The sequence below is a fragment of the Phalacrocorax aristotelis genome, chromosome 6, assembly GCF_949628215.1.
Source record: "Phalacrocorax aristotelis chromosome 6, bGulAri2.1, whole genome shotgun sequence".
Lineage (NCBI taxonomy): Eukaryota > Metazoa > Chordata > Aves > Suliformes > Phalacrocoracidae > Phalacrocorax > Phalacrocorax aristotelis.
In genome coordinates this window covers 8,188,305-8,200,809 of record NC_134281.1, presented here as the reverse complement: position 1 = coordinate 8,200,809, position 12,505 = coordinate 8,188,305, and the positions used below count along the sequence as shown (strand labels likewise).

The 12,505-nt window shown below is 40.5% G+C and overlaps 1 protein-coding gene across 33 annotated transcripts in view; it reads right to left on the bottom strand.

Annotated features, from left to right (window-relative positions):
- MAGI1 (membrane associated guanylate kinase, WW and PDZ domain containing 1) overlaps positions 1 to 12,505 on the bottom strand; it is a 359,200-nt gene that overhangs the window by 61,838 nt on the left and 284,857 nt on the right. For 20 of the 33 annotated variants that reach the window (XM_075095718.1, XM_075095720.1, XM_075095721.1 and 17 more), the window contains exons 6-8: positions 10,126 to 10,208; positions 6,876 to 6,914; positions 2,304 to 2,361 (exon numbers count right to left, since the gene is read on the bottom strand). In XM_075095718.1, coding sequence (XP_074951819.1) covers positions 2,304 to 2,361; positions 6,876 to 6,914; positions 10,126 to 10,208 — 180 coding nt within the window. The remainder of the gene's footprint in view (positions 1 to 2,303; positions 2,362 to 6,875; positions 6,915 to 10,125; positions 10,209 to 12,505) is intronic. The other 13 variants (XM_075095725.1, XM_075095750.1, XM_075095732.1 and 10 more) reach the window with 2 other exon arrangements.

The following is a 12,505-nucleotide window of genomic DNA, read 5'->3' as shown; positions in this document are numbered from 1 at the left end:
CCTTTATGTGACAAGCAGGAATGACGGCCAGGCATGAAATTCCTCTGAGAAAAGGAGTAAAATACAAAACAAACCCAACAGCAGCGTATGTGGAGCAAGACTCACCTAGTCGTGCAAAAAAGCATATTTAGGAAAACAAGCGGATTCCAGTATTGATATGATGTCTTGAGTAGGAATGGCTAATTCCTTCAAATATATTAAAGTAGTGATCTATCTGTGAAAAATGAGATTAAAGCAGAAAAGGTGCTCTGTCTGATTGCATTTTAAAAGACAGGCCTATATCATCCCTACTTCAATCAGTTTCCCAGAGGTAAAGTCATTCCCTGGCTTACCGAAGTTAAAAAAAAAAACCAAAAGCAACCAAACAAAAGACAAAACCAAAACCCCAGCAACTGGTGACATCTGTCAGCTATCTGACCAATGTACACTATTAACAGCGTGTCTTAAAAATATCTGTGGGGATGCAGGTTATGAGTGAAAGGCTCCAAACGGATCAAAATATCTTCAGAATCAGCCACCAGCAAATAATCCCAGTGGAAACCAGCATTTGGTGAAACTTCAGCTGTCCTTGGAGGGCAATTAGGCAGCTTTTGACCTGTATGAGATGTTCGGAGCCAATACTTCTTACCAATCTCAGGAAAAGGAAAAAAAAGCAGCCCAGCCCCAAACACAGCAGACAAGCAATGCACTCCGCAGGGGCTTAACTGTTTTATGAAACCAAACGACGAACACCAGCCACAGATGCCAGGGCAGCAGGGGCGGGTCTGGGGACTCGGCAGCTGATGGCTGCAGCTGAGACGAGCTGCTCAACAACTGCTCAAGAGCAATTTTTCAATAGTGATTTTGCTACAGTAAAGGAGCAGGTAGACCTTAAAAAAATTATACTAGCTTAAAGCCCATCTGTGTATCTAAAGCAAAGTTTACCATTAAGAACTTGCAATTTTATTGTCTCTTGTCCCATGTGCCTTTATAAAAAATAAAAAAATAAACCCTGAATGAACAACCACTTTTTCAAGCAATTACGACAGAAGCACTCTAGATAGTTATGTTCAGATTTTTTTTCTGCTAAAGATCAATATTAAATCACTGGAAAAATATTTAACTAATCAAATAAAAAGAAGTTAATGAATTTTCTAAAATATTTCCCATTTTAATATATCTTCAGAAAGTTAAGAAAAAATTTTAACTATAAAGATGATATAAACTTTGTCATGATACAGTTGCTTCTCAATAAAACTATTATGCAATACTAGAGTGCCTGAATTGGAAGGGATAGAGACAAATGCTCACATTGTAACCATCTTGCTAGACTGCAGATAGCATGTAAAATAAACTTATGTCTCACTGCTGTTACCTTTCTATTAAATTTCATCACTAGGGAGTGCCACAAAACTAATGGGCATGTATATACAAAGTGACAGGAAAAATGCTGTAAAGACCTCTTGGCATGGCATTTAATAGCCAAAAAATATTCTTGATGTCTTTGGTAAATAAATGTCAAGCCTTAATTACACAGTTTGCTAACCTTGTTTCCCTAGGCACAGATGGTAGGGTCAGAAATGAGCCAAAGCAGACAGCAACTGTAGTCCATGTCTATTCTGAGGGCTATCATACACTATCCTACTAGACAGGAGTATACACACAATTAAAAATTCATTTTATGGGGTCAATGATGAAACAAAACTCAGATCTCTGGTTTCCCAAGGGAGCGATCTGACATCCAGATAAAGAAGAAGCTGTTCTAATTCCAGAGAGAGTCCCATTAAACCTGTAATTCTATTCACAACAACACAGCCTGATGCAAGAACCTCTGTGGTGGCTGTTTGGTCACACAGGCTTGTCCATTCATCCTTTTGAGCATCTTCTGACTTGTCACTGAATCGGTGGTCTGCTTTGCACGCAAGTATTTTGATCATAGCACTGTATGAAGGGGATCGAGCTCGGTTAATTGCAGACTTGTTAATCTTCTCTTGATGAAAGTATTTGGTGATGTCCTGGGGCTCCTGTATGCCCTGACCCAGGGGTGCTCCTGTTGCCCCCAAGCTCACCCCTGGAGCTTACCCGGGGTGTTCCTGTCGTCCTTGAGCCTCTCCCCACGCCAGGGTGCTGCTTCCAGAGCCCACGAGAGGATGGGGAACGGCAAGGCAGGGTTCCTCTCCCAGACCCTATGGCATCTCCCAGCCTGCACAGGGGCTGGGGTCTCCTCCTCATTATGAGATGATACCAACAAAGCACACAGACCGCTGCGGAGAAAAGCCTTCCTCCACCTGACAGCCACACCAGAGCGGGGGAGCAGCACTTACTCTACATAGTAGACACCATATACGGGATCCTCAATTTTCTCCCAACCAGCAGGCAACTCTGGAAATAGAAAAAGCATTACTGAAGCCTCCAGCGAAGTTTTCTCTGACAGGTCCTATTCAGCGTGCAAAACTGATCAGTAGCTCAGACTTCAAACACTTTTCAGAACAAGCACAGCCTCCTTTTAAAGACTGGCATAGAACAGCACCAACATCATAGCTTGTCCCACCAGTGCTGGATTAGCAAATCAGTGGGAAGATGCCCATGCGAGTCAATTTTAGATTTGCTTTTTGCATTACATGAATAAATGATCAATAAATTTCCTTCCTGGGAGTGCCTCAAGTGCCCTCCTGGTTTGACCAACATGGTTCTGGGTGGAGGCACTGCAGTGGATGTCAATGCAGGCAACAGGCCAGAGGCATTTTAACACCAGCATCTAAAGCAGGCGAGATTATGGCAAACAATTGTAGCACGCTAACAGAGAGAATACTTTCACCTCCTGTACCAGGGCCAAGCCATTTATGCTCACCACTGCTGAAAAAGGTTGGGTTTTACTCCTTTCTTAGGGATTTACATTGCACCGCTCATCTGTGAGCCCAACGCAAAAGTGCATCTTGAAACAGGACAGAGTGAGTTTAACATAAATGCCCGGCATATGGAATCCACCCAAGTCGGGCTGGCACACCCAGATGCATTTCACTGCATAGCACTTAACGTAAAAACACATATTGCCATAATGACATGTAACAGAGATGTCCTTTTTTAATTAGCATAATTTCATCTTCAGAACTGTTTTTTGTTAATTAACATTTGGAAACGTATCCACTTTTGTTCCTGTTGATTTTCTAGACTGCGCGTAGTACTTTAACTATAATTAGTGAATGTAATAAAATCACTTCAGCATCCAACTGGGGGTTATTAAAGCTGTATGTACTACTTAAGGGCCTGATCCTTGCCCACGCATTTAAACACAATGTTCCCGTTGGTTGCGGGTACTGAAATAATCATCCTATTAACAATACAGAGTGGTGTATTTTTGTAACACTGTGAATCAACTTGAAAGAAAGCTCCACCATGCTATGGACTGTGCAGGTGTGGTCCTTGCCCCATAGACTCTGCACGTTCATTTAAATAAAAATAATAATTTTTTTAAAAGGCCATTGTCAGATAACACAAGTTCAACTACTCCGTTCAAAGAAATTCCTCAAAATTTATGACTAGATTGACAAGACTGATAGCAAATAACCTGTTTGTTTATTATCAAATGCGAAGATCTATTTTCATTAATGGCATCAATTGCTGAGCGATTATTATCAACAATGGCCCTTTAATTAGAATAAGTGTAACTATCTAGTTCTGCACTTATAGACTTCAGCTATGTTGCCATAACGACAGAAATATCTCCAGACTGGAGAGGAACAGAATCTATACAAACACACATGGACTAATTACTCAAAGTTTATGTTTGTGTTCAGAATTGGCTGGAGATCAGATGAAATCGATTTTCATGGTTTTTGCTCCACATGTCCCTTATTTGCAGATATAAGGTAGGTTTCCCATTCTTATCATTATTTTATGCTTATTGGGTTTAACATCTTTGGATTCCTTGAGACATAAGCAATTAAATGCAAGCCAGTGCTAACTTTTGGGCACGAAAATACTCCATAATTTTATCAGCAGATCAATTTGATATGGACACTTCAGAAAGAGATATTCCTTTATACCGTGCAAGTTTATGTGAGAAAAAGTTAGAAAGCTAGAGACCAATCTTGAAAGTCTTTTCGCAAAGGGAACTCTCAGGTTTGCAAAGGAGTCCCATATGGTGAAAACACTGTGGGACTGGCTTAAAGAATTTCAGTGCAATTAAATGGAGACCTAGCATACAATCGGGAGAATCACCATGGGTGGCTGCTATTTAATTCTTTGCACTACGGTGAAAGCAGAATGGTAAAGAGACCAAACTGGGGTGGAAGAAAAAAAAATGAATGGGGGAAGGGAAAAGTAATGCACAAATGCCTTAAAATGAGGTTTCCACAATTTTTCCTGCTAAGTACCTTTTACCTATTTTGGAATACTAAGTGGTTTTGCTTTTTAAAACTCAAACAAAAATGTTTTGCTTTTCCCTTGTTCACGAAAAGTTTTGGTATTAAATTTTATTTTTTCTTTTCTTCTAAATAATTTTCCTGGAAGGTCAGAAAACCAGCACTTTCCTAACCCCAAAAATGGTATTGTGCCGAAGTCTTTCCAGTTTTCTATCTCCGCAGCTTTCCATTTAAGGAACAAAGTTCTAAGTTTTTGGAAGTAACAATACACAAAACTGCAGCTTTCAACATGTTACTTGTTGATTACGCAGATGCACTTTCCAACTTCTAAAAGCCTCTGAAATCTCTCTAAAGCAAAAGGCAATATTCTCCACAGCCATGTTGCACAGTCTGGCTTCTTAGCGGCTTTAAGTTGTTCATCTCCCTTCTCTACCTCTCCTGCCAAACTGAAGATGACCCAGAGCATTAGATTTTAACACGAATACAACATTTCCAAAATCATTTTGCATCATTAGGAGTCTGAGTGAGCCACATGGTTTTTATTTTGGTACATCCACACAGCACTGCAGTCTCAGAGCATTTGTGAGCAGGTAAATTCAACGGGCAATTATCCAATCTTACATGGTAAATACATGGATTCCCACCGAGATGCTCTTGTTTAGTATCCAACCCTACAGAGGGGATGGATGGATTCCTAAAAAAGAACTTCTCCAACCACTAGGGATTTTAGTTGCAACTATGCATCACTAGAAAGGAGCTAGAGGTGACTTCAGGAAGCTCAGCTGTTACTGCTCACTGTGAGTCCAGCAGGGTCTGCCTAAAGGTATGTCAAATTCTACTCCAAAGATTAAATTTTTGTGTCCTTCATATAACCTTCTGTTAAAAAAGAGGTGAGCTATTACTCCATATTCAATCTGCTGCTTTGGAAAATAAGAAGTTGTGCAAACGCTTCAAGTTTTAATTTTCTTGTGTTTAGAAAAGAACCTGTTATTAAACTAAGGAGCTAAGTATCTCGCATCAACCAGTTTATACTAATCATGAGTACGGTTAGTGAATAGGCCCTGTGTTTTCACACCCCCTCCCTAATGTTGCTGTAACCAACTGAGCCATTTGAAAATGTCTTTCTTTACACTGCAACGTTTGCAAATCTCAACAGTATATCAATGGGCTGTGAGCTCAATAAAGCTTATCTGCATTAAAACAAAGGGAACATCTCATGATGTTCAAGCAAAACACTTCTGTACATAAGTGCCTGCAGAACTGGGATCAGGCTTATCAATTAATGAGTTTCCCTGCATCTATATTTTCAGCTTGTCTCTTGCACTATATCCCAATATCAGACTGAAAGAAGGGAACATTTCCATTTCATTATTGCCTCTAAATTTGTTGTTTGTTTGTTTTTTTTTTAAACTCACTCTTATTTGAAGCCACCCTGTGTTACGACCTTAGTGAGAAATCTTTGCAGGTTGTTGGTGTACATCTACCTACTTCTGATGTTACTTGGTGTGCTGCTGATTATTTGTATGAGCTGCGCATAATGCTCACGTACCACTGAAGTGACTCCATTCTTCTTTAAGTTGTCATTTCTTTCAAATCCTTGCATAAAGGAAGTTAGATCTCCAACATTATTCCAAACATATTATCCAGAAGAACAGTTCCTGGAGTAGTGTTAAAAGTCCACTCAACAGCTGCTGGCTGCTGATGCCGTATCAATCACACAGAAGCAGGAAACAGAATACTCTTTCATGTCATTACAGAAACCAGAGGTTAATTCTCTGGTAATACAATCCTCCAGTATGCAGAACTATGAACTGTAAATACAGTCCTCTTTAAATGCAATAATAGACCTAGTGGAAATAAAATCCTATGCAACCTCTTATGCCTTTCAGCTTTCCAAGTGCACTAGAGCATAGCTGAACAGAAATAACTACCTCCACCAGCAGTATAAACAGAATGAGCACCGCTGAGGTTAGAGATCAAGACAGCATTCTTCACAAAAAGATGCAGCAAATAAAACTGTATCACATCATCAAAAATCATCTGTTTATAAAATCACCTACTGAGGCAAAATTTTCTGTTTCATTCACAAGCTTAGCAGAAGCATCCTGTGTAATTCTTAAACTTTCTAAATCACACTTTGCTTCTCTTGTCTGGGAAATATCTTTGGCCCCTATGAAAAAAGCATCATTAGCTACTTGATTTCAACTTTGGCATCTACAAGCTTTTTCCTGGAGCCAGTGATGCCAATGGAAAAGCCCCTGACTTCTGCAGGGTCCAGGAGGAAGCAAATCTGAACAAACTTTGTAAGATTAAGGCTTTCCAGCTTTCTTCAAACTCTGAACCAGTAAGAAGATGTGAAGCCAAGGGAAGATTAATGCTTTGTGTGCTAGGGAAGTTTTGCTGATAAATTAGACTTGTTGAAATAATAAAAAAGTGAAAGATGCAAAATGATACAAAGGAGAAAGTAAGTAATTAAAGGCTTAAAACAGTGCAGTTGAAGTCGAACATCAAAACGCGAGATGGATGATTTACCTAGTTCACTGTCCAGTTCCTCCGTGTGTACCCCTTCTTCTCCAAGGGAAGAGCAGTAAATGAGACAGAAAAAATTAAAAGAAAATTTCAGATACCAGCACCAAGCAAGAAATTCCCTACAGCAAACAGCAGAACCAGCACTGATTTTCTACAGACCAAGCCCAAGCTTTCCATTTATTGCACTTTGGTGATCAGAATATTGATGGATCTGATGTAGGTAATGAAAGAACTAGTTCTTGCATTCTCAAAAAATCTTTATCAGTTGACCACCTTCCCTGCCACAGTTTGACATGGCAAAGTAATATATTTACGGTGTTCTCACTGTAGTGAAGCTTCTCCCTCAGATCTGTATGCTCCGACCTTTGCAATCTGTTCTGTAGACACATGGATCTATCAGCAGGCCAGACCTGAATACCAATGAGGAAATGTGAAAGGAAAACCTTGCATCTAAATAAGAACTAATGTAGCAAGGTTTTCAAGAAAGTACCTAAATTTATGTGCATACAAGGTCCAATTGACTTCACTGTAACTACTCAGATGATTTAAGACAGACAGGCAGTGAAGCGCGTTGTTTAACTGGAGTCACAGGCCCACACCAAAGTCCAGATGCACTGGTGAGGTATATACAGGAATGCACCAGTTTTAGCGAGGCACCTGGGACAAAGATCACATAATTTTTCAAACACACAAAGCCATCAATATTCACTGTTGCTCCATTTATCATTATCTGCTCCATATTCATAAGTTAATAGCGACACAGATGATTAAAGTATTGCTTAGCCTATAAATAATAATAATAATGCAGTCTGAAAATGAAAGATGATGACAAACCCAGACCAAGATGGTAAAAACAACCTTGGACCTAATACAGTAAAGTATAAGCCACATAAATGAATGATAGAAGCAAACAGAAGATGTAGTGTCACAGCATTGCTTTTGAAAATTTGGACACCTAAAGTACCACTTCCATGACCTGTTTGCAATATGTTCTACCAAAACAGTTGTTTAGGACTGTCAGTGTGAAATATGAATTGCAATTTCCTTTGATAGCCTGAACAACTGGAAACAAATGAAAACTTGGTAGGGACATGTATCCTGACGAAGAAAAAACACAAGGCAACTGCACCCAAACAAACCTGAAATGACATCTAACATTTATAAAAACCACAAACAGGACGGGATCGAGCCTGAACACTCACGAGCACACACGCAACAAACAAAACAGAGGAGGAGTCCCACTGACTTCAGTGGAAATACTCCCAACAGTGACCCTTGCCAAAAAATGTCCAACTTTGATGAGGCAGTAAAAATAACCTTCTCTCTTCTTTGTGCTCACATTGTTTTCTAAAATAGTTATTCTTACGTGCAAAGCAGATCAGAACAGCGCACTGCTGCACCTATGAAGCAACTGGTTTAACTACTGAATATTAAAAATATTCATTAATGAGCAACTTGGTGAATGAAGTGAAGGGGTGTGGGGGAAGATGAAATTAGTTGATTTTAAGGACCTGATAAACAAAAATGCCACTACTCTGTAAAATTATGAACTTAATTGAATTTTAAAAATACCTGGCTGTATGTTTCTAACCCCAATTAAATAAATTATACCAATGCTTGTTTTAAAATTGCTAAGAAGACAAGAGGTTTGAAAGACTTCCCCTTCTGCGAGGAGACTTGTAACTATTTAACAGAGGAGCTCAGCCAGCCACTGTTGACTCATGCTACCGGCTGCTCCTTGCCCTGCCTCAGAGCACGGCGTAGGGCACACTGCCCCACAGCGGCGTGGGCCACTTGTTGGCATCACCGGGGATACTGGTGCAGTGGGAGGCTTGCTGGTAGAGAAAGCCAGGACAGAAGCTGTACTTCAGGCAGAACTACCCTCTGAAAGAGGAAAGCTTGTGCTGAGACTTAGCAACCCCCTCTCTACATTGCCAGCAATACTTAACTGCAAGGAGGAGGGAGCTTTGCCTGCATACGCTATTATTTAATTTTATTCCAGTTCTGATTACCCACTGACATATCCATTTTTAGGCGCAGAGCAAGGCCTTCATTAATCCAGCTCCCTCCACTTGCTCCTTGACAGACGATGCTGGTTGCTAAGGATCTGAAGCAGGCGTCAGCTTTGCCTGGGCTTTGCACATCCTTGTGGTCTGGGGGGATGCTGCTTTGTGCACTAAGTAGCTGGTGACCTGCTTCATCATGGCAGTGAAAGCTGCACAGGCAAATTCTCACATCCTGCAAAATCTCACACGTGAAAGGAAGCAGAGGTTGAAAAACTGCATGTGCAAAAATAGTAACAGCAGTTCTGGAGGCCAGATTTGAATCTACCAGTAAAAAAGGGATGAAGTGAGTTGAACCTTTTCCATAACTCTTATTGAGTGACTCACACCAGTAGGAGGTTAATCATATTACGAAAACTAATTTTACAAGGACAGCACCAACACTGACGAAGTAAACTAATTTTTAAGATGTGTCTAACATACGTTGTTTATACACATACAACCATCACCTTTCCTGGTCAGTAGATCAAAATTTCCACACAGGTTTTCCCAAAACATTTATTTTCATCATGATTCCCTTTTTTTCCCCAACACTTCCTAACGGATGCAGGGAAAGAACCCCCTGTAACTGTCCTGTGTTTGGCTGCTCTAAATTGGACAGTGGCTTGCATTTCCAACATCTCAAGGAATACAAAATTACATCAGTGTAAATTTTCAGTGGCAAACTTCTACACTTTCAAATGGAATTTGTTTTCAGTAATCATAACACTAAGTGGACTGTCAGGACTTGACAGTAGAAGTGAAGCAATTTAGTTATTTCTGCTCAAACAAGGAAATAACAACAGAACTCTTTCAAATTCATGTAAAGCAGGTGGTTGAAGCATAACACAATGGAGCACGCAGCGACTCAGTTGCTTTCCTCCTACACAGCGATCCAAGGAGCGAACATGTTAGAAAGCTTTGAGCCTTGTTCAACATCAGCGACTATTCAAGTGCCTTTGCAAAAACAGAGGCCTCTTATGTCTAGCACCTCTGATTTTTATTAAATGATCTGCCATCTCAATGGCTATCTTACATACACAGACAGTGACTTTACAAGAACATAACGGATACTGTCTCTACGCACGTACTAATAAACCTTTTTTTTTAGGTATTTCCAAACATAAGTATCGGAAAGGGAAAAGGAAAGGAAGAAAGACACCTAGAAATGGACCAATCACATTTTTATCTCACTATTTTCAGCCTCTTACCATCATCTTCACATTCTTCTAGAGGCTTCTGCTGTTTGTTCAGGCACCGTGGATCTAGCCAAGATGTTGTTTTTGTGTTATGGCTGGAAACCAAAAATGAAAATATGACCTTTGTTAATAAAGCAGAGCTGACGTATCAGTGACATAAAAGTATATATCCTCTTTGTTATTCAACAGACCTGAAGGCATGCTTTGGCTTCAGAAGAAACGGCGTTACAATTTGATGTTTTACAAACTAGTCTACCAAATCACAAGAATCTTGCCATTGAAAACACAAAGGTGACAAGTGAAAATATACAGATCAGCGTTCTTGACTGGAAGGATGCACGTGAAAGCTGCGATATTATAATATTAGTTTCCGAACTTTTGTCTTTGGTGGTTCATTTCTTAATTCCAGGAGCTGTCTCTGAGCCTTTTGCCTCCTGACAAAAAGACAGAAGTTTCCCTTCCTCCCTAAACCATGCAGTGACCTTTGTACCTGCAAAAGACCTTTGATATTTGTCTAGATTTGACCTAAGCATTAGTCAAAAACAAAATTTCCAGTGAAAACTTTTTAATTACACAATTTAAAATGTTCTGTCAAAGCCTTTGATGGAAGTTGAACAGCTTTACTTTCACCTCTTCCTTTCTACAAGTGCCCTGACAGTAACGCGATGCTGGTCCCAGCAGTGAAGGCTGCGTATTAAACAGGCTTAAAATACATTTTTCTAGAAACTATTTTCTCCCATACATGCATTTGTACACAGAGACAATCTTGTAATATAATGCTTCTTCTACAACCTGACGTCATCTTAGATATAACCTGCAAAGACAGCCCTCTGGTCCCTGAGGTATCATTTATCTAGCTTAGCCTTTAACACTGCTTAACAGTTTTAAGTTTCAATACCTTAGTAATGCTATTTACTTCTCCTTGAAGGTCTCAAAGAGGTTTGCAAACTTAACCTTAGCCTCACAATAGTCTCATGAAGCTGGAAATGCTGTAATGAGGGCTATCATCCTTGAGGAACTAACAACCGACCAGCAAACTTGTATTTCACTGCAAGAAGAGGGGACTGCCCTGCTCCTAGGATCTGAGTGTGTAAATAAAAGGTTCTTGTTTTACACATCCTACTACCCAGCCCTCCCAAGGCAGGATGAGCAAATGCATTTAATCCTTTTGTATGCTTCAGAGCAATTAATTGCCAACTAGAAAACTGAATAGCAGAAATTCAGCAAGTCAGGCAAATTAACATCAATAAAGCAGAGGGGTTCTGCCAACTTATAAATAAGAAAGTCTTCAGTCTAGCTGAGAAAGAGAGCGGTGGGAGGAGCGCAATGAAATATTTGCATATTTCTTGCAACTTTTTCTCGCTCACCAAAGGCTCACAACAGTGTGGTTTGCTGAGGCACAGAAAATTTAGCTGAATGCCTTTCAGACCATACTCAGAGGGACAGGATTGTGTTAGACCTGTAACATTGCAGAGATCTACATGCAGGGTAATGAGGGACTGGCATACTTTGGGTGATAAAAATCCCAATTAAAGCACCAGAGAAACATATCTCAAGAGCCAAATTGCTTCAGCTACAAGCCTTCAGGATCGGTTATCAGACACGCAGTTCTGGCCCCACTGGGCCTGTGCTGGTTCTGTGCAAGCAGCTCAGATGTTCCCATGCTGTTCCCTTCAGCACCCTGACTTGATAACCCAAAGTGCTGTAGATGATGGTACAGACATCTGAGCCAGCTTGGGTCCACACAGCTCATTAGCTTGCTCTCTTAATTTGATACAAATCAAAGTAAATTGTTTCTAGGTTCAGGGTGTCCTTAGAATTAATAGAACTGCAGTCGTTCAGTGCTGCATCCACACTAAAACATTCTGGCACGAAAATCACCCCCTATGCGTATGTATCCTCAAAATGGTCAATCCGCGCTCAGCGAAGGAAGCAGTTGGTGCACTACCAGATTTTCATGTCAGACAGACAGCTGCATACACAGGCTATTATTTTTCCACTGCATATATGATTGTCCCGCAAAAAGTCTAACAAATTATTTAGGGTGCTACAGTCCTGCATTGCTAGGAGAACACATGCACGTAGAGAATACAGCAGCGATGGGGATGGGTTTTGGGGAAACTGGTGGCAGCAGCAGAACCCCTTGCTGAAGCACCTGTAAGGAAGGAGAGCAGGGGCCCACGTGGGGACAAAAAAGTGAGCAACTGGCTGCTTGGGCAGCATTTTAGTGCTCATCATCTCCTCCTCCAGGGAGGAAAATGGCAGGCTGGATGGGCTATTACTCAGTCTGTATTATATACATTAAAGCCAGAAAGTACGTCAGAGAATGAGGCACCCTGAGGACACAATGAGGGGCAGAATACCATGTGCGGGATAATGAACACATTTCAGT